Source organism: Cornus florida, unplaced genomic scaffold, assembly GCF_030987335.1.
Source record: "Cornus florida cultivar Cherokee Brave unplaced genomic scaffold, ASM3098733v1 CherokeeBrave_3.0.0_Hap2_Chr08, whole genome shotgun sequence".
In the NCBI taxonomy this organism is placed as follows: domain Eukaryota; kingdom Viridiplantae; phylum Streptophyta; class Magnoliopsida; order Cornales; family Cornaceae; genus Cornus; species Cornus florida.
Genome location: NW_026775578.1, coordinates 7,187,556 through 7,210,574, shown reverse-complemented (window position 1 = coordinate 7,210,574; position 23,019 = coordinate 7,187,556). Strand labels below are relative to the sequence as shown.

Here is a 23,019-nt window from a genome sequence, read left to right as displayed (position 1 = left end):
GTCATTCCCACTTGAAATGAAATAGAAATCAGATCAGTTGTGTAACTCTTAGAGCCTTTGTTGTGTTGTTTGTATTCTCGTTGTGAGGATTTTATCTTTCTTTTAGCTTCTGCTACGTCAGTTGGTATCAGAGCCTTGATTTACCTTTGATGCCAAATGATGGTAATGGTAGCAACCACTCGGACGACAAAAAGTGCGGAGTGCAGGCCCTTTGGGCAGCCGTACATTCTCAGGGACGTATGTTGCAAGAGATCCAAATTGCAATTGCCGGACTTCGGGTTGGCGGCAACCAGGATCATGAACCTGTTCGGGTTCGTGCGGGAGATGTTCCCTGCGGAACCCTCCTGTACCTCCACACGTGGGCCTCCAGTCATGCGGAGTATTCAAGTGATGAGGAGTTCGGAGGACTCAGGGCGAATTAGCATAATTGAGCTATGCCCAACAAAAACCGAAGAGATCCAGAAACCTGTGATTTTCGGTTGAAAATTGATCAACCCAATTTCAATGGAGATCTTCATATTAAAGATTTCCTTGACTGGATCATTGATGTTGAACACTTTCTTTTTTTTTTTTTTTTTTTTTTTTACGAAGAGAGATTCGATACTTGTATTCAAGCGATGAGGAGTTCGGAGGAGTTGGTTGGTATATGGACTGCAACGTTCGTCTTCTTGCACGCAATAAGATGTGCCATTGTGGAAAATCTATCGACCACCACAAAAACAGAGTCGTCTCCTCACTGCGTCCTCGGTAACCTGAGAACAGAATCCTTGGATAAATCCTCTCATGGAGCATCTGGATTAGGCAGTGGTGCGTAAAGGCCAGTATTTTGTGATTCGCCTTTATTATTTTGGTAGATTGAGCACCGCCGCACATGGTTCTTCACGTCACGATTGAGTTGTAACCAATAATATCGTTCTTCCACCAGCTCTCGCGTCTTATCACGCCCCAAATCCTCCATGCAATTCACGAACCACTTCTTTCGCAAAGTACTTCGTGGAATACACAACTGATTGCCATTAAAGATAAATCCTTAATGCATGTGAAACCCTTTAAAGGATTTGCTCGTTTTACATGCTGCCCAGGCTTGTCCAAAATCTTCGTCGGCCTTATATAACTCCTTCAGGCACTTGAACCCTGTGATTTCAGCCTTCATAGTCTCTTAAGCAAGCTGCTCTCTGACTTGGTGCATTTGTAACTTTGTTATGCTAGCCTGACTTGTGTTTTAGCGAGAAGGTAAATCGTTGGATATAAGACGCCCATTTTGCGTGCATATGATTAACACTGTTTTGATTGTTAATGGATTTCAGTGCCTATTGATCTGTAAGCAGCACGAACTCTTGCTGGATATAATGCTCTCACGTATGCAAAGCTTGCACCACCTCATTGAATTCCAAACCATCGGTAATCCACTTCATGCGTGCTTCACTCAGTTTCTTACTGTAAAACGCTACTGGCCTTCCTTCTTATGACAAAACTGCTCTGATTCCCACTATTGAGGCATCACAATCCACCTGGAATAGCTTCTCATAATCTAGAAGGACTAAGATTGGGGATGTTGAATGTTTTTCCTTGATCAAGGCAAAACTCATCTCAGTTTCCTCTTCCCATTGAAATTTTTCTTTCTTCACACATTTTGTGATGGGAGCCACAATACTACTGAAGATTTTGATGAACCTTCGGTAGAACGTGGCTAAGAAATGGAAATTGCGTACTTCACCCACATTCTTTAGCGTAGCCCACTCCGAATGGCCTTCACCTTCTCCTCATCTACCCAAATGCCATCACTACAAAATACATAGCCTAGGAATAGTATGCTTGGGGTCACAAAACTACACTTCCTTAGATTAATGAAAAACTTATTATCCTCCAAAGTTATTAATACCCGTCTCAAGTGCACAAGGTGTTATTGCGGAGATTGACCGATTGGAAGGGGAGGGTGCTATTTCGGAATCTCAACGCAGTAGAAGAGCAGCTTGCCAGGCAGAATGTGTGGAGATTGCTCTTTTGGAGGAAATCTCGTGGCGTTAGAAATCCCGGGCATTATGGCTCAAAGAGGGGGATCGTAATACGAAGTTTTTTCACAGAACTGCTAATGCTAATAGGAGGAGTAATCATATTTGGGCGGATGTGTGTGGATGGTGCAGTTTTGTCTTCGGAGGAGGAGGTGCGAAGTGCTATTGTCTCTTTCTATCAAGGACTTTATTCTGAACCTCTTCGTTGGAGACCTCGTCTAGATGGTCTTCACTTCGATTCTATTTCTGCCTTGGAGAGAGATGGGCTGGAAAATCCTTTTTCGGAGGAGGAAGTGCTGAAGGCTTTAAAGAGTTGCAATGGTGATAAGGCTCCAGGTCCAGATGGTTTCACGAAGAGATTTTTGCTGGAAAGCTGGGAGGTGGTCCGATATGAGGTTATGGGCACTTTTCATGAGTTTCATTCCACGGGGCGATTTGAGAAATCGCTTAATGCATCTTTTATTGCCCTTATTCCTAAAAAGGGTGGTGCTTCTAATATGAAGGATTTTAGACCCATTAGTCTGATCGGGTGCATTTACAAGATCATTGCTAAAGTCCTTGCCTTTAGATTGAGGGAGGTCCTGGATGGAGTTATCTCTGAGTCTCAGAATGCTTTCGTTGGGGGTAGATAGATTCTGGATTCCGCTCTTATTGCTAGCGAATGTGTGGATTCTAGACTTCGTAGTGGGACTCCTGGTGTTCTGTGCAAGCTGGATATTGAGAAAGCCTATGATCATGTTTGCTGGAATTTCCTGTTCTATCTGTTGTAGAGGATGGGTTTTGGTGAGAGATGGAGGAAGTGGATTGTTTCTTGTGTTTCCACTGTCAGGTTTTCGGTGTTGGTGAATGGCTCTCCTTCGGGATTCTTTGGCAGTTCTCGTGGGTTGAGACAGGGGGATCCTCTCTCCCCTTTTCTTTTTATTATTGTTATGGAGGCCCTTAGCAGGCTGATGAGAAGGGCGGTGGATTTGGGTTTTCTTAGGGGTTTCAAGATTGGCCCTGAATCAGTTCAGCAGTTGAAGATTTCTCATTTACTTTTTGCGGATGACACTATTGTTTTTTGTGAGGCTGATATTTCCCAGTTGAGGTATCTGCGATGTGTCTTGGTTTGCTTCCAGGCTGTTTCTGGTTTGAAAGTTAACGTGGGAAAGAGTGTGATTGTTCCTGTGGGGGAAGTTCAGGAGGTGGACACTCTGGCTGTTGTTCTAGGATGTGGGACGCAACGCTTTCCCATCTCGTACTTGGGTTTGCCACTGGGGGACTCGGCTAGGAGGGTGGGAAGTTGGAACCCGGTGATTGAGCGGGTCGAGAGAAGATTAGCGGGTTGGAAAAAACAATATCTGTCAAAGGGCGGTAAAGTTACGTTAGTGAAGAGCACTTTGTCAAGCCTTCCAACGTACTTTCTTTCGCTTTTTCGTATTCCAGCCTCTATTGTTAGAAGACTAGAAATGCTCCAACGTAATTTCCTTTGGGGGGGTCGCGGTGAAGAGTTCAAGTATCATCTTGTCAAATGGGAACAGGTTTGCAGGCCTATTCGGTTGGGAGGGCTTGGAATTAGGAGATTGGCCACTTTCAATTGTGCTCTTCTTGGTAAGTGGCTTTGGAGATTTGGTAAGTAAAGACATAGATTATGGAGAAAGGTTATCTCATGTCGCTTTGGGGAGGAGAGAGGAGGGTGGTCAGCTAGATCAGTCAGGTCTGTTGGCGGAGTGGGGGTGTGGAGGGCCATTGGTAAGGGGTGGGATACCTTTTCCAAACATATTAGATTCAGAGTTCGGGATGGAAGAACTGTCCGGTTTTGGGAGGATCCATGGTGTGATGATAGGCCTTTGGCCCTTTTGTTTCCCAGGCTTTTTAGGATTGCTGTTGACAAACATGCAATGGTTGCTGACTATTATCGCCTTGATAGTGGAAGGTTGTCTTGGGATGTGCGTTTCCGGCGAGCTTTTCAGGATTGGGAGCTGGATGATGTCACTGGGTTTTTGGCTCTTCTTTACGGACAGGAGGTGGAGGGGTCTAGGGCAGATTCCTTGATTTGGGTGCCTTCTTCTCAGGGGATGTTCCAGGTCCGGTTCTTTTTTTGTGTGCCTTTCTGGTTTTCATGGTACCTTATTCCCATGGAAGACGGTGTGGAGGTCTAAGGCGCCTCTTAGGGTGGCCTTTTTTGTGTGGACTGCTGCTTGGAGTAAGATTTTGACGTTGGACAACTTGAGGAAGAGAAGACATATCATTGTTAATAGGTGTTGTCTTTGCAAGATTAATGGGGAGTCGGTGGATCATCTTTTGTTGCACTGTCTTGTGGCTCATGATTGTTGGAGTTTGATGTTTGGCCTGTTTGGTATTCATTGGGTCATGCCTCGGACATCTTGGGAGTTGTTAGATATGTGGAGGGGCCAATGGGTGGGGGCTCAGGTCAGGGTTTTTTGGAGGGTGATCCCTTTTTGTATTTGGTGGAGCCTTTGGAGAGAGCGTAATGGAAGATCTTTTGAAGGAAAGGAATCCTCCATTGGGGTGTTAAAATTTTCTATCATTTGTAATTTGTTTTGTTGGGGTCAGGGGAGAGACTACTCCTCTCTTGAGGAGATTGTTGATTTTATGAGTTCTTTGAATTCATAGGCTTCGTTTTGTCTTTGTATAGTTTGGGTCGCGTTCCCCTTTTTGAACGCTTTTAATACAATTTACTTATATAAAAAAAAAAAAGGTGTTATGCTTCTATCTGACCATAAACTGGAATATCGTCGAAATAAACAACTACAAATCAACCAATAAATGGTTTGAGTACCTAATTCATCAACTGGATGAAAGTGCTTGGCGCGTTGGATAATCTAAATGACATGACTAACCACTTGTACAATCAATCAATCATTCATTTGTCTTGAACGTCGTTTTCCACTCATCGCCATAGCGGATTCTAATCTGATGGTATCCGCTTTTCTGGTCCACTTTGGTGAAGACTTTCGATCCCGCCAACATATCCAACATATCATCCAATCGTGGAATAGGAAATATGTACTTGACAGTGATTCTGTTGATTGTGCGACTATCAACGCATATTCTCCAACTGCCATCTTTCTGGTGAGAATAGTACATGGGCTCGTGTTCTCCTGAGCCAACCCTTTCTACAGTAACTCTTCCACTTGCTCTTGTAAGATTTGACTCTTGTTGGGACTTATCCCGCAGTGTGGTAGATTTGGCAGGCTCGCCCGGGGCACCAAGTCAATGTGGTGCTAAATGCCCCTCATAGGCGGGAGACTATCAGGCAAGTCTTCCGGCACCAACTCACTACACTCTTGCTGTAATGGTTGCACTATTGCTGCTACTGTAAAAGGTGATTGTTCAACCATTTCCCCTTTACACATAACAGCAAAAATTTCAGAGGCTATCTTTACTTCGCCCTAGAATTCCTCACTGTTGATCAACATAATTGAATTTCCGATCTCTTTTAGTGGACCAAAAACAATCTTTTGACCATTCTTGTATCGAATATACACGTTATCTCTACCACGTTGAGTGGCATCGACATCAAATTGCCATGGTCTGCCTTAAGATCATATGGCATGCATCCATGTCCACTACATTACAACTCACCTCCTCTGCATATACTATCCCAATTGAGAATGGAACGTTGCAGGTTTTAGTTACTCGCGTTTCTGATCCATCTAATTTTGTATGGATGTGGATCTTTCTCTGTTTTAAGCCCTAATCTTCGAACAATTGTTGAGGAAACAATGTTCTCACTACTGCCACTATAAAAAATAACGTCACATACCTTGTGGTTAACAATACGTGTACGAAACACGTTATGACACTATGGATTTTCCTCTTCCTTTGGCGTGAACTTCAACCTCCTCACAACTAAAGAATGGAACAACAACTCACTATTGTCTCCTTCAATCACCTCTTCTTCTTCAAAGGTGTTGTCGAACTCACCTTCCTGGCTCTCGTCTTCCCCATGCTCGACCAAATTTACTGTTGGTCACTTGGGGCAATTATTGGATTTATGGCCAGGTTTTCCACACTGTAAACACTTGCTCATACTTGGGTGTGTATAGGGATTTTCTCTCGCAGCAGGGGCTTCCCTTCCAGGTCCTATGGGTGCTGCGGTTTTTGGCCTTTGATAAACCATCTCCAATGCCTCTCCATGTCGTCGTAATAGGGGTTATCGCAGTCTGTTTACCCATTTCATGCGTAGGATGTGGGGTATTATATGAACCACGGGACCGAATTTTCGACTTCTCTAGTAACGATTCTACTCTTTCTGCCGCCGTGACGATCTCGGACAGTTTAAATAGCTGTTGCAACACCACTTTCTCTTCAATATCCCATCGTAACCCGCTTTTAAAACGGGCCACCATGCTAAATTATGGCTCCACCAGGTTGTTACGGGATGACAACAGATAGATCTCTTCAGCATATTCAGTAATCGTTTTACTTCCCTGTGTGCGATAAAGAACCTGCTCGTAATCAGGGGTAAAAATCGGGCTTTCATCAACTTCTTCATCTTGACCCATGTACGTACTGGATCGTGTGCGCGGGTAGTTTGCACTTGATCCCACCATGTTGATGCGCCGCCCTTCAACTTATAGGCCACTAGTCTGACTTACTTCTCCACCTGATCTTCATCTAGCAAAAGAAACACTCAACTTCACTAATCCAGTACAAAAATTCTTCAATACGAAGATGACCTTGAAAAGTGGATAGGTCAATCTTCATATGAAAATATCTGGAATCATCAATTTCCCATCGGCCTCAATTATTTCCAAAAACCAGCAAGACGTCCATGATCACCGTCGTTGGGCAACCTGTTGTTCTTGCGGTTAAGTTCTACCGTTGTCAATCTCGCCAATAGTTGCGCATACTTTATGCATATCAAGCAAGGTTCAATTAATGTTGGTCTAGAACTCAGTAAACTGAGTCCTTAAAAGAGCTACTCCATCACGATCACCGTCGCTGGAGGGATTGCTTCCATCTCGTGTACCGGCCATCGAAACAAAGGCGAATCTTGGATTCGGGACCTTGTTCTAATATCAACTAACGTAGTGGAAACGATAAAGAACAGGGTTAAAACCCTTGAATTCACAACGAACACACTAACAAGAGAGAGAGTTTGAAATTATATTAAAAAAGTGTCTACTTGCAAACTTACATCTCTTGCCTTTATATAGGCAAGTCAAAAAATAAAATAAAATAAAGCATCCGTAAAATAATACTAGAGGGAAAATCAATCACATTCAAGGTTTGCAAATTGGCTCAACCTTATGAGTCTGGCCAAAACCAAGTAGAATAGAAATTCTAGCGATGATATTTGGGGCACTTCAAAAGAGATTGTCTGGAGCATAAGAAGGGAAATGGAGAGGGAAAATCCTCTGAAGTTGAAAGTCTGGTTGTTGCAAAGGGTAATGATTCAAATGGTGGTAAAGTTCTCACAATTTCAGTCGGCAGGTGTTGCGATGAGTGGATTCTTGATTCGGGTTACTCGTTTCATGCTTGTCCAAACATGGCCTAGTTTACCTCTTATCGATCTATTGATGGAGGGGAAATTTTTATGGGGAATGATGTTGCGTGCAACGTTGTAGATGTTGATACAGTTCGAATCAACATGTATGATGGCGTAGTGAGGACATTGACTGATGTTAGTTATGTACCAGAACTGAGAAAGAATTTGATTTCCCTGGGTACGCTGGATTCCATCGGGTGCACATACAAAGTTGGAGGTGGAGTCATTTGGGTTTCAAAGGGTGCTCTTGTGGTGTTGAAGAGACTGAAGAAGCATGGTTTATATGCTCTGGAGGGTAGCACAATTACGGGTTTAGTTGCTGTATCGTCCTCAAATTCGGATTCAAATACTACTAGATTGTGGCATATGCGGCTTGGGCATATGAGTGAGAGGGGGATGGATGGCATGGAATTTTGTGATGGAGAATTTAATGAATTCTGCAAGACTCATGGGGTTGTGTGACACCACACAGTGAGGAAGACTCCGTAGCGAAATTGTGTTGCAGAACGGATGAACAAAACATTATTGGAGAGGGCACGATGTATGTTGTCCAATGCAGGGTTAGACAAAGTGTTTTGGGCTGAAGCTGTTTCTACAGCTAGTTACTTGGTGAACCGGTCTCCATCAACTCCTCAAGACTCCAGAGGAGGTATGGTCTGGTCTGGTTCTCCTGCTAGTTACAATAATCTGTGAATATTTGGGTGTCCAGTGTATGCTCATGTGAATGAGGGGAAACTTGAATTGAGAGGGCTAAGAAATGCATATTTCGTAGTTATCAGCCCCAGGTCAACGGATATAGATTATGTGCCTAGAGGCTTCGAGAAAGAAGATATTTGTTAGCAGGGATGTGATCTTTCACGAGTCTGCGATGTTTACTCAGCAGAAGGAGGTAGTTTGTTCAGGGAGAGCTTAGGGTGTCAATGAGCCGGTGGAGCTTGTAGAGGTTCAGTTAGAGGATAATCTTGTTCGGTCGACTCACAAGCATGTGCAGTTTCGGGCTAAGGGAAATGAACAGTTGCAGTGGTATACTGTGGCTAAGGACGGGCCTAGGAGAGATATTAGGCCACCTAAGAAGTATGGGTTTTCACATGTTGATTCGGTTGCTTATGCACTTAGTGTGGAAGAGGATATTGATGAGTCGTGTACTTATCATGAGGCCATCACAGGTGGAGAGTCAGCACAGTGGTCTATTGCCATGAGTGAGGAGATCGAGTCTCTTCATAAAACCAAACTTGGGAGCTAGTTAAGAAGCCTAAGGGTCAGAAGATTGTGGGCTATAAATGGGTCTTTAAGAAGAAGGAAGGAACTCTAGGGGTGGAAGATGCGAGGTACAAGGCACGCTTGGTGGCGAAGGGCTATACACAGAGGGAAGTGGTGGACTTCAATGAAGTGTTTTCTCCTGTGGTGAAACATAGCTCAATCCGGGTGTTACTTTCTATAATTGCTTTGTATGACTTGGAGCTTGAGCAACTTGATGTCAAGACTGCTTTCTTGCATGGTGAGTTAGAAGAGCAGATTTATATGTATCAGCCTTAGGTGTTTGAGATTTTGGGAAAGTAAGATCATGATTGCCTACTGAAGAAGTCCTTGTATAGGCTGAAGCACTCTCTTAGACAATGGTACAAGTGATTTGACACCTTTATGGTTGGGAATGGCTAATGTAGGAGTGAGTTTGACAGTTATGTGTATCACAGGAAGCTCTCAGATGGTTCGTATTTGTATTTGTTGTTGTATGTTTATGATATGTTGATAGCTTGCAAGAACATGTGTGAAATCGACATGTTGAAGGCTCAGCTTAGTGGTAAATTTGGGCTGAAGGATCTTGGTGCTCTAAAGAGGATTTTGGGTATTGAAAATTCACAAGGACAGAGGAGTGGCCAGATTGTATTTATCACAGAAGAAATACTTTGAGAATGTGTTAGAACGCTTTGGTATGCAGGCATCAAAGCCTGTGAATACTCCATTGGTTGCCCACTTTAGACTTTCGACACGATTGTCACCACGAACCGAGAAGGAGGTGGAGCACGTCTCATGTTCCTTATGCTAGTACAGTTGGTAGCCTTATGTATGCTATGGTGTGCATTAAGCTAGACATTTCGCATGCAGTTAGTGTAGTGAGCACATACATAGATAGACCTGGGAAGGCCCATTGGCAGGTTGTGAAGTGGATATTACGACTCTTGTGATGTACTATTGATGTTGGGTTAGTCTATCACAAAGGTAATGACACTTGTGGGAGTGTTACTGGATATGTTGATTCGGATTATACTGGAGATCTTGATAGGAGGAGGTCCTTGAAAGGGTATATCTTCACTCTTTGTGGGAGAGGGATCAGTTGGAAGGCGACTTTGCAGTCCGTAGTTGGATTGTTTACTACTGAGGCCGAGTACATGGCAGCTACAGAGGCAGTGAAAGAAGTTGTATAGATGAGAGGCTTGGTTGGTGATTTGGGCTTGCAGCATGATGATTTGACTGTGTTTTGCGATGGTCATAATGCCATACATCGGATTTAAAATCAGATGTTCCATGAGAGGAAGATTGTAGTGAGGAAGATTGGGATAGCAGAGTATCCGGTAAATATGATGACTAAGGTCATTCCTACTCTCAAGTTGAGACACTATCTGGACTTGATTGGTACTTACAGTTTTTAAGGCCCTTAGGGGCATGTGGAGGTGGCGAAATGAGTAGTTGAAGATTGTGGAGCATGGCGTAATTCGAGCCAAGGTGGAGATTTGTGATGTTGTGGCCCGAATTTGGTGCTGGGTCGTGTTGTGACCCGCTTACGACCCGTTGAATGGGCTTTGTGTGGGCCTGTTTGACCCTTTTTTTTTTTTTTTACCCTTTTTTGCTCCTGGGTCGTGGACCCTAATTAGTCTCTTGTAGCCCGATATACAAGGGCACTTAAGGTTTAGAGTGGTGTAAGAGAGACTCTGAAATTCGTACAGAAACAGAGTGAGGGCCTGAAAACTTGTAATCTCCGATTTTACACATGGTGAAGATTTTTGCCGGATCTCCACCGTGAACGAAGGCAGTTGTCAAACCACGTATAAATCTTTGTGTTCTGTGTAGTGTGTTTATTTTTCTGTCATGTTGCTTGGTTCGCTACGTTTGTCGTAACAAAACCAATTAAGGTTTAGATAATTCGGGAATTATTTGAATAAAATAAATAAAGGCCCTGTTTGGGGGAGCTTCTTGATATCAAAAGTCCTTTCATTGATAAGGCCTTCATAAAAGGAATTTTGTTAAAAGGAATTCATGGGAAAAATGTCGTTTCGCAGGTGTATTTCTTAAATATACATCCAACTTTCAAATTATTTTTTTCTTAACAATATTATCCCTTATCCTTGACAATTTTTGCAAGCATCAAATAGAAAGTGGGCGGCAGTGGAAGGTGGTTGTGGTAGCAATGTTGGAAGGTGGTGATGGAAGGCGACAGTGGCAGTTGTTGTGGAAGGTGGTTGTGGCGCTGGTGATGGAAGGTGGTGATCAAAGCAATAGTGGGAGATGGCATTGGCGGAAGGCGACAGTAGGCGGCGATAGCGGATGGCGGCAGTGGAAGATGGTGGTGGAAGGTGGAAGGTGGAGGTGGTGGTGGAGGCTGGCGATGGCGGTAACAGCAGTGGTGGAAGGTGGTGGTGGGTGGCGGCGGCGGCGAAGGTAGCGAAAGGCGACTGAGGTAGCGGAAGGCGGTATTGGTGGAAGGTAGTGATGGCAGAAGGTAGCGGTATTGGTGAAAGGTAGTGATGGCAAAAGGTAGCGGTAGTGGAATATGGTGATGGTGAAATATGGTGATGGCAGAAGACGACATAGAAAGTGGTGGTGGAGGAACGAAGGACCAAGAGAGAATATAGGATATTCTTGTCAATCATTTAAAACTACATGGACAAATTAGTAAAGTAACAAATTTATCTATAAAGAAAATTGCCTTCTTTAAAGGTGGTTCTAAAAGCAACTTTTTGTTGCTTCTCTGAAATGGGCTTCCTGGCCATCATCTTTTTCTTTTTCAAAAAGGACTTTACATATGTGTAGCAAATGTCCCAATTTTTTAGAAAAGGACTTTTGAAGGTCTTGGGAAGCTTCCCCAAATGGCACCAAAATCAGAATTTTAGTATTTTCTTGATGCTTATCGCAATCGGATGGTCTGGTGACTCCTTTGGATCTAACGATGAAAATAACCCACTCCGAATGAAATTTTGAGGGATTTTGCATAAAATGACCCTTATTTTCATCACGGAACCATCAATTTGATGTTTTAATGATGGCAACATGAAGGGTTGATAGTTCGGCAATTTGTAGCCACGATCGGACGACCCTGATGACACGACGTCGATCCAATGATGAATGCAACACGATTGCGAGGGAAACCTCATTTGAAATCGATTGAGGAATCCAATTGTAAGAATGATTTGAAATGTTAAGAGCTGATAAATCTCCACCTTCGGGGTGGATGTGGAGTATTTGGTAACCCTTGATTACACCCATTTATGAAGAGTTGTAATGGAGATAAAGCTCCCAATCGTGGTGGGTTCTCTATGAGGTTCCTTATTGAGAGCTGGGAGGTGGTTACGAGGAAATGATGAACGCTTTCCATGCCTTCCATTCTTAAGGGCGTTTCAAGAAGAGCCTAAACACTACATTTATTGCTCTTATCCCTAAGAAGGGAGGGGGGAGCTATGGATGTGAAGGACTTTAGACCCATCAATTTGGTGGGATGCATTTACAAATTAATTGCTAAGGTCTTGGCACTGAGAGTAAGGGAGATTTTGGACGGGATTATTTCGGACTCTCAAATTGCTTTTGTTAGTGGACGGTAGATTTTGGACTCAGTTTTTATTGCTGGCAAATGTGTTTGATTTTAGATTGAGTAGTTGGGTCCCAGGGGTTTTGTGTAAACTGGATATAGAGAAGGCTTATGATCACGTGAGTTTGAGCTTTCTTCTCTCTTCTTGAGAGAATTGGCTTCAGGGAGAGATGAAGAAAATGGTTTGAGTTCCATATCTCTAGTGCTAGATTTTCGGTCCTCGTGAATGGTGCCTTGACGGGCTTTTTTGGCAGCTTCAGGGGGTTGAGACAAGGGCACCTGCTTTCTCTCTTTATTTTCCTTATTATGATGGAGGGTCTCCTCAAAATGATGGCAAGGGTTGTGGACTTGGGTTTTTTGAGAGGCTTCAGGATGGGCAGAGATGTTGCTAGCTAGTTGGAGATTTCTCATTTAATGTTTGCTGATGACGCGTTGGTTTTCTGTGACGCATATGAGTTTCAAATGAGATTCTTGAGATGCATTTTGATTTGGTTTCAAGTCGTCTTTGGTTTAAAGGTGAATGTGGAGAAGAGTGTGTTGGTTCCTGTTGGGGATGTTTTTCAGATTTCCACTATTGCCAATACGTTGGGCTGCAGTGTTGGTTCTTTTCCCATTACTTATTTGCGATTGCTCTTGGGACTCCATCTAGGAGAGTTGGTAACTGGGACTTAGTGGTTGAGAAATTTGAGAAGAGGTTGGCCGGATGGAAGAAACAGTATCTCTCTAAAGGTGGGAGGTTTCCTTCATGAAAAGTACTCTCTTGAGTGTTCCTCCTGTTGGGGATGTTTTTCGGATTTCCACTATTGCTAATACGTTGGGCTGCAGTATTGGTTCTTTTCCCATTACTTATTTGCGATTGCTTTTGGGGCTCCATCTAGGAGAGTTGGTAACTGGGACACAGTGGTTGAGAAATTTGAGAAGAGGTTGGCCGGATGGAAAAAACAGTATCTCTCTAAAGGTGGGAGGTTACCTTGATGAAAAGTACTCTCTTGAGTGTTCCTACTTATTTCCTATCTATCTTCCAGATTCCTTGTTCTTTTATGGCTGAGAGAATTGAGAGGTTACAACAGAACTTTCTGTGCGGAGGTAAGGGGCTGGAGTTAAAGTTTTATTTGGCGAGATGGGATTGTGTTTGCACTCCTCCATTCAGTATTGCCTTGCTAAGGAAATGGCTTTGGAGATTTGGGGTTGGTGCTCTTATGAGGAGAGGCTTTCAAGATGATCGGCCTGGAAATTTATTTGAAAGGGATGACATGATTTCTCCAAACATATTAGATTTTAAGCCCGGGATGTCCGGGGAATCCGCTTTTGGGAGGACGTTTGGTGTGGTGATCGTTCTCTTGAGCTTGTTGTCCCTAGACTATTCCAGATTGCTTCAAATCGTCAGGCTATGGTGGTCGACTGCTATCGCCTTGATAGTGGGAGAACAATATGGGATGTTCGTTTCTTGAGGCATTTTTAGGATTGGGAAATTGAGGATGTTTTTGTTATTTTGGATCTGTTGTATCGCCAGGAGATCATGGGAGATGTTTCTGACTCTTGGGTGTGACTTCCCTCTTGTCAGGGTCGCTTTGATGTTAGGTCTCTTTATAGGTGTCTTTCGGATACCTTGACCTCCCCCTTTCCGTGGAGGGCTGTTTGGCGTTCGAAGGCTCCTCTCAAAGTGGTGTTTTTTGCATGGATATCCATCTTTTGTAAAAATTTGAAGGACACGAAAACATATTGTGGTTAACTGGTGCTTTATGTGCAAGAATGATTAGAAAACGGTTGATCACCTTCTTTTGCATTGCCCGGTGGCATGGGATTGTTGGATTTTGATGTTGGGTCTGATCGGGTATCAGTGGGTTATGCCGAAGTCTTCCAGATGTTTGATTGAGGCTTGGAAAGGTTGTTTAGTGGGGGTTTGAGTCCGTGATTTTTGGAGGGTTCACCTTTATGTGTTGTTGGTTCATCTAGCTTGAGAGAAATAGGAGGAAAGGGAAATCCTATTGGGTTTTGAAGTTCTCCATTATTGGCACCCTTTTTTTGTTTGGTTCTAGGGAAAAATTGTAGATCTACAGAGGAGTTTGTTGATCTTTTGTGTTCTATGGGGGTTTAGAGGCTCTTTTTGGTCTTATGTATTTTTTGAGGGATGCGATCCCCTTTTGAATGCATTTTTATACATTAATTACTTTAAAAAATATATTAAAAAATTAGTCAGGATTTATATTATAGTCCGTGGTTTGAACTTTATTAAAACTCTCTTAATCCTGAATCCCACCTCATCTGAATCAAACCATCATGTTCTAAACACCACAACCACCACTGTGGAGGAATATTTCTATGCCAACCCTCATAAACACCTATTTTCTCTTTGGGAAGGTTTCTCTCTCCCTACACCAGCTCACCACCATTCTCTAATCAGTGCTTCCGCCTTGCTTGTTTATTTGTTTTTTTTGAACTCTCAGCTTCTCTCTCCATATCTAACGCAAGTAAACAACTTAGAGTTAGTTAATTAAATGGTTGAATGGTCAATATATGAATTAAAAAGCCATCGAGAGAGATGCACTGTTCATTACTCCTTGAGAACCGTAGGAATCGATTACAAAGGCGTAAAAAGTAGGAGTGAATAGTGTTGTTAAAGGCGTGCCTAGGCTCAAGGCGCAGGTGTAGCACCTGTTGTCATCCCAAACTCACTGATGTTTACTAGGCCCGCGCCCCGGGTGTGCCTTTTCTTGTTTGTCAAGCGCGTCTAGGTGCGCCTCACTAATTTTTTTTTAAAACTATGATTTTTTTATTTCTTAAGCCAAAAATGATACTTTTGGCAACTTAATAAACATATAAGAAAGCCCAATCGTACGAGATAAGAAACTTTTGTTCAAAATAATAAACAGATAAGAAAGCCCAAGAGTCAAAGTGTCAACCGAACAGCGAATGAGTGAGACCGCGAGACGATTGACAAAGCCACGTCAGTTCTTTCTTCTTCTTCTCTTTCTTCTCCTCTGCTTGTCTCTCCTCTCTTCTTATCTTTGTTTACATCTCTCTCTCTCTCTCTCTCTCTCTCTTCGTTTAGTTTTCTTCTCTCCCTGTTTTTTATTTTTTTTTTGGGGGGGGGGGGGGGGGGGGGGGTGGGGACTCGGTTTTTTCTCCTTTTTTCCTTTAACGCTCTCTCTCTCTTCTCATCTACTTTTCTTTCTTCATTTGCGTCTATTTTTTTGGCTCTGTTTTTTCTTTTCTTTTCTTGTTAACAGTGTTTTTTTTTTCTTGTTAACAGATTTATTTCTTTTTGTGCTTTGTTTTGCCATTCAAAAAAACAAATCTGCTTTGCCTTTGAAGAAAACAAAATTGTGCTCTATTTTATGATTGTTGGATGCTTGTTTAGTTGATGGATTTTCTTTTTTATTTGATATTAATTTTTGAAGTATTGATATGACTTATGAGATATGAATGTTTTTATTGTAGTTTAAATTTTCAATTGTGCGCCCACTTCACTCATGCGGTGCACCTCGCGCCTAGGCTCCAAAGAATCATTTTTCTTCGAGAAGTGTTTATACTATAGGTGGTATGAATTGCCATATTTAACCCCAAGAAAATGAATTCATGTGACGACTCCATCTTTGTTTTTTGTTTTCAAAGTTTTTTTTTTTAAATAGATATTTATCAAAAAAACATAGGTCATCTAAGGAAAAAAAAAATGGATTTTTATTCAAAGAATGCTTAACCACGGTACAAAATTTCCTCCCAGTTTTCTCCTCTTTGGAATAAGTGGTTGTGAAAGTGTCACGTCAATTAAAAATATTGAGTAACTAATTTTTCACCACCCCTCTTTTAAGTTGTATTTCATATATATAAAAGCTTTAATCGTTATTTTCAAAATACGATATAAGCTATTTTTATAGAGAAAGTGGGTCCAGTTTAATATTATTTAACTCTCATTTTTGTGTTCTAGGTCGTCTTCCTCTCTCTCCTTGGTCTCTGGTATTTTATTTTGGGTTCCAGTGAAATTCCTTGATTATCATCAAATTTGTTTCCTTTGTTTTAACAATTGTTTGTTCATTCCAAATTCATATTGTTTACGTGGTTTAAATTGAATTCCTGTGATAAAAGTCAATTCCCTTCACTTTGTCTAAAAATTGTTTGTTCATTGATTCATAATTTGTTGCTATGGAATTGAAGAAAAAACTCGGTCTGTGTTGGTGTTCTTCTCTTTGTCTCTTCGTGTCTGTTCCCGATCCTTCTCCTACTCAATTACGTACTGCAATTTCTCTCTTTAGTAGAATTTTGTTGGGATTTTACATATAACATAAGCATGAAATAAGGTACATACTGCTTGGGATTTTACGTATAACATAAGTATGAAACAAACCACGCATTGTTTGGGATGTTAAGTAGATTATAATTTGAACTAGTGTTTCTTCTATTAGAGAGTCGATGGCTATCATCCAGTACGATTATGGTGATTATAATTTGAACTAGTGTTTCTCCAATTAGAGTCGATGACTATCATCCATCCAGTAGGATTATGTTGAGATGTTGCGTACAACTTATATTGACTTAAAATACAAACGGCTTGGATGTTATGCACAAAAGTATTTGCATATCATCTAGTAGGATTATGTAGTGATGTTGTGATATTGACTTAAATTACAAAATGCTTGGGGGGTTATGCATTACACAAATAATTAAAGAAAAAAATCATACCAGTCCAGAACATATTTGAAATTGCTCAGCAAATCTTTGTATCTACTTTAAACCCAAACAATTTATGCACGAAACAAACGAATAAACCGAGGATTCCTTTCTTTTTTCTAAGTATCGTTGACTTACCTTCCTTCCTTTTTAGTAATTATTTTCTTTTTTCTGCCATTGATTTCTTCTGGAAATAATTCTTTGGGCTCCGGTGTTGCTTGTTAATTTGGAATTAAATGACTTGCATCGATGAAGAAACAGAAGAAATTTATGGAAACACAGTAATGGAGAAATGGCATTCTGGTTCTTTTTTTGAAACAAATCAATATTATCAACTATCCCATCCCGGAAGGTTAAATTTTCCTTCTTTACTCAACTTATAATTTTTTTTCCTTTCAAATTTCTCATTTTTCTTCTTCTTCTTATTATTTTTGGCCCCCTACTTCTTAACATTCTTCTTTTTGCACTTCAGAATAATGTATATAGTATGTAATTTTTTTTTGTTCTTATTTAAATTATAATTTTTTTTTTTTTGTTTTTACACTGCACCCCCCTCTGAATTAAAATTCTAACTCCGCCCGTCCCCTGGTATTACCTGTTTACCTGTAAGCTTTTACATAAGCTATTTTGTACTGGTTTTCTCATTTCACCTTAAAATTCTTTGTTGAGCCCTAGACCCCTTTCTATTTATTTATTTGTTGTTTGGTATGTGTTCACTCAATATGGTAACAGCTATTTCCTCCAACCAGGTCAATTGTTTACGATAACTTCTCCTGGTTGATGCAACATCAGTCATCAAAGTGTTGTTTTTTCGAGTCCTGATATTTGTTTGTTCATTTGCAATATGTAAAACCTAATTACTCTTCTAACAAGAACAGAGTTGGTGAATATTAGACATGGTGACTTTTGAGTTTCTTCTGCTTGGACCACTTAGTTAATACACATCTAGTTATCAACCATTAGGGGCTTTGGAGCACTATGTGAGAATGGAAGCATAAGCCAAATGTATGAACCATTCACTGAATGAACCTCTCTATGCATCATAATCATGGTGATGTCATCCCCCCCCCCCCCCCCCCCCAACACATATAGTGATGTGTATGCATACGTCTAGGACTTTGTAGTTTAGGATAACTAAGAAAAAACTTATTTGGGTTTCACCATCTAGGCTTGATAGGGGGCTTCATCTTTTTCATTTTCTCCCGTCTAAAGTCAGGCTTGGTCGGAGCTGCAGACTCTGTTGGGATGGAAAGAAGATTCCAAACCCATACCAACCTACAGCAAATGGTGTCAGAACGTTTCTTGCCCCTGCATACATCACTCACTGTGACAGCGTTATAATGAAGTATGCTTAGATGAAGATCAATGCATGATGCATCTGTGGCTTTATTGGATACAATCTCTCTAAGCAGTTAGTTGGTAGTGTGTCTATATTTTTGGATCAAGTTCATGGGTTGTGATTTAAGAATTTCTTCTCCTTTATTCTTTCCCATTTTTATTTTTTATTTTATTATATCTGTAAGATACTTGACTCCGGCCCTCCAAACTTTTAGTCTCTTGCTCATTTTATGTTCATTTTGATTGTTTCAGGGTCCAAGAATGATGATACTTTCAGCATTTAAGTCCGAAGGTTTGACCTTAGGGAGTTGACTAGGTTCCTTTGCTTGCTTGGGTGAATTTCAATGTGTAATATACGTTTTATTATAAATTATAATTAGTAATATAATAGAAACACCCAGGCTAAGATTATATGTTTTAGAACTCAAAATATAATTTATTTGCCAAAATGTTCTACTCATACTACCTTTTAATGGATCATTTGGGGGATAATTGCGGTCTGCCTTTCATGGGAGAATGAATGCATTGGATTAAAATATATTAGTAGTGAAACACATGCAGACATGATCATACTTGGTGAAAGAGCCTCTAAAGAAACCGACCATGGAGCACTGATATGGGACGCTGCTTGATGCCTTGAAGGCCACTTTGTTTTTTCTGCCTGGGACACTATATTATATTGAGCAGCGTCTCTGATCTCTCTATTAACGACAGCCTTCAGAACCAAGTAAACCTTGCTTCTAACAATTCTTGGGACTCACATTGGATGCAAGGGCCTGGGATGGCTGGCCATTTATGCCCAGGTATCATTTTTCTTCGAGAAGTGTTTATAATATATGTGGTAGTAATTCCCATATTTAACCCCAAGAAAAGGAATTCATGTGACGACTCCATCTTTGTTTTTTGTTTTCAAAGTTTTTTTTTTAATAGATATTTATCAAAACAACATAGGTCATCAAAAGAAAAAAAAATATGGATTTTTATTCAAAGAGTGCTTAACAACGGTACAAAATTTCATTGATATAATAAAAAAATGGATTTTTATTCACTTCGTCTAAAAATTGTTTGTTCATTGATTCATAATTTGTTGCTCTGGAATTGAAGAAGAAACTCGGTATGTGTTGTTCTTCTCTCTACCTCTTCGTGTATGTTCTTAATCTTTTTGCTACTCAATTATGTACTCTAATTACTCTCTTCAGTAGAATTTTGTTGAGATTTTACATATAACATAAGCATGAAATAAACTACATACTGTTTGGGATTTTATGTATAATATAAGTATGAAACAAACCACGTATTGCTTAGGATGTTAAAGTAGATTATAATTTGAACTAGTGTTTCTTCGATCAGAGTCGATCAGGGGTGGAGCCAAGAATTTGTTTCAGGGGGGGTGCCTTATTAAAGAAGATTATATTTTTTTCAAGCAAATAGTGATGCAAGACAATAAGTCAAAAAATAGATCTGTAATAATGGTGGAATAATAACATTTAATAATTTGAAAAATAATTATTTAAAAATAATAATAACTTAAAATACACCTTAAGAGTCCTAGCAACAAATTTAATTACTAAACTTTGAAGAGAAAAAAAAAAATAGTTTGAATAAAGGAATGTAATTTTTTTTTTTTTTTTTTAGAGAATATAAAGAAGAAGAAGAAAAAGAAGAAGAAGAAGAGGAGTAAGAATGAAAAGAAAGGAAAAATTAAAGATATTTTTAAAAAATAATTATTTTAGTGGGCATTTTTGTAAAATTTTATAAATTATAGGCCTATTTGCAATAAAAATTAATTGGCCCAAGGGTAAATAATTATTTCAGTGGGGCATTTTTCAGTTTTTTATAAATTATTGGCCTATGTGTAATTAAAATTAATGGCCATTTTTTAGAAAAAAATTATTTCAAGGGGGGCATTTTGAAAACTTTTATAAATTATAGGCTATTTTGTAATTAAAACTAATGGGCCAGCATGGGCCCAGAGGGGCCCTATGGGAGTCGATGATTATCATCCGATTATGGTGATTATAATTTGAATTAGTGTTTATTCAATTAGAGTTAATGATTATACTTTGCTTATTACCGTATTTTTTTTTCTTTTTTTATTCATTATTCTAACCCTAGCTCCCAAATAACTCATTACTCTCATCTGGCATCTCATTAGTTATTACAGCCGCGCCTCTCTCGCCTCTTCTCTCTTCACCCTCTTCTCTAGACTCTAGTTATTTTCGCCTCTGTGACGGTCTTCACTCTTCACCTCTGTTTTTGTTCACTCTTCGCCTTCTAATCTCTCGCCTCTCAATCCATTGTTCACCAAATTCGAAGCAACGGCGACCTCTGCGTATCGAAGCAACGGCGACCTCTTCGAGTGGATCTACCTCTTTTCCGGTGAGTTCACAAATTTTTTGCATGGATCTTCTTATTCTCCTCTTCTCTGAATATTTTTTGTAAATAACATCAATATTTTCTGTTAATCACCATAACACAGTGATGGATCTTCTTATTCTGGAAGACGACGACGCCGACGGCCATCCCGTGGCTGAACTGTAACTATGTGGCTTCGGGCTCCACTGTGTACTCCATCACGGAGGATTCTCGTATCTATTTGGTGAACGCCGCCGATCTCTCAGGTCATTGGAGTGCGATTCAGGCCAGTGCTTGTAAACCTTCAGTTTATTTTCTTTTGTTAAGACAGGGAATCCATTGCCCTAACCCTTCCCAAGATGTAAAGTTAAAGTTTTTCATTGGAAAATAGACCCATATGAAACTCTATCTCGGATTGACTCGATTGAGGAGGTGTTTTGCTTTTTCTGAAATTTTGATTCTTTGTGTTTTTTTTCATTTAGGGTTTCCTTGCTGCCATGGACTCTTCTTTTTCCCTGTAAAAATCATTGATTTTGTATTTATATTTAAAAAAAAAAAAAATGAACAAGATTGACAAGGCCCAATCTGCCCAATCTGCAGAAACCGAACCGATTCGATCCGTTACTTCACGGATTGGTTTGGTTCGGATTGAAGACCCCCATGGATCAGTTCGGTTTCAATTTTTGCCAATCCGTGGGGACCGGTTCAGCTTGATCTTTATTCCCAAAGCAAACCAATCCGAACTATGATCAGCCTATTTGGGATATTATGTAATAAACAAATAATTAAACAAAAAAAATCATGCCAATCCAGAACATATTCGAAATTGCTCTGCAAATCTTTGTATCTATTTTAAACCCAAAAAATTTACACATGAAACAAACAAATAAACAGAGGAATTCTTTCTTTTTTCTAGGTAGCGTTCACTTATCTTCCTTCCTTTTTAGTGATTATTTTCTTTTTCCTGCCATTGATTTCTTCTGGAAATAATTCTCTGTGCTCAGGTGCTGCTTGGTAATTTGGAATTAAATGACTTACGTAAACAAAGAAACAGAAGAATTTATGGAAACAAGGTAATGGAGAAATAGAGTTCTGATTCTTTTTGGAAACAAATCAATATTATGAACTATCCCATCCCGGAAGAGAGGGAAGGAGATGACGTATTTGTGATGTATATATAATATATATGGCTTTAGTTTCCGTATATATAAATAAAAAATGATGGAACTGGACTATTGTAAGATCGGAGAGAATCCTGATCCACATAACCACGGGATAAACTCACACTAACCCATCAAAACTTGAGAGGTATAGTGGTGGAACATCCTTTTCCTTTGACAGGTATCAATGTTTCATGTACCAACTCTATTTATTTCTTCAAATTCAGTTTTTATTTTTCTACGACCGTGACAGTAGTAAAATTGAATTTGACCTTATATTTCAAATAATAGTCTAAATTTGACCATGATACCGACCGTCATTGTCATTCACTATTGTGCTTACTTGCTCACCAGGACATACGTTTTATATATGTTAAGATGATCTTGTTTTAAAATTTTATTAAAAATTGATCACTTAGTTTCTTTTTTACCAAGTAGTTGTAAGAATTGGTAAAGAGAGGTTTTGGGACTTGGAAACACAACTTTTTTATGCAAAATATAGAAAATAATTATTTTAAAATAAAAGAGGGATTTATAATTAAGAAAGTAACTAACTCTTCAACATTTTTTTTTTTTAATTAGTTTGAAAAAAGAATTGAAGTGTGCATAAAAATTAGAAAATCTATTTATTTTTAATAGCAGTATGGACGTAGATATAGTGGTATATAAAGGTTTTCCTTTCATTTTCTTTTTATTATAGTTATAAATATAAAAGATATTAATAAACTATTTGAAGTAAGAGCTACGGGCTAAATGAAACTCAAAATGTCAGTCAAAACTCTGCATCTTCATCTGTTCACCCGGTGACCTACGATGTGGAAGATCAGCAACTCATTTTTATTATAGTTATAAATATAAAAGATATTAATAAATGGTATCTTAGTTTCATAGAACTTTTTGAAACTATTAGACAATCTAGCATCCAAAAAATAATAATAATAATAATAATTGAATCACTATTCTTCTACTTGAAACAACTACTCGCATCAGTTACCCTAGCTCCAATGTACAAGATACCAATCCAGTAGAGGAAAGCATCATCATCATGTTCGAACTTAAAAACAAGTTTGAAACAAAAACCATCAAAATTACCCAGAGTTCAACAAGACAAAAAGCATCATATTAGTTACCAATCCAATACACTGAGTACGTGATACCAATCCAATACAAGAAAGGAGAAAACATGTT

General features: G+C 39.8%; 1 protein-coding gene across 7 annotated transcripts in view; it reads left to right on the top strand.

Moving 5' to 3' along the window:
* LOC132269144 (uncharacterized) overlaps window positions 1–21,239 on the top strand; it is a 57,704-nt gene extending 36,465 nt beyond the window's left edge. For 3 of the 7 annotated variants that reach the window (XM_059770216.1, XM_059770209.1, XM_059770214.1), the window contains 2 exons: window positions 18,569–20,695; window positions 20,796–21,239. Coding sequence is in view for 5 of the 7 variants with exons in the window: in XM_059770209.1 (XP_059626192.1) it covers window positions 18,569–18,628 (60 nt within the window). In the remaining 2 variants the exon portion in view is untranslated. The remainder of the gene's footprint in view (window positions 1–18,568; window positions 20,696–20,795) is intronic. The other 4 variants (XM_059770213.1, XM_059770211.1, XM_059770212.1 and 1 more) reach the window with 4 other exon arrangements.
* The last annotated feature ends 1,780 nt before the right edge of the window (window positions 21,240–23,019 follow it).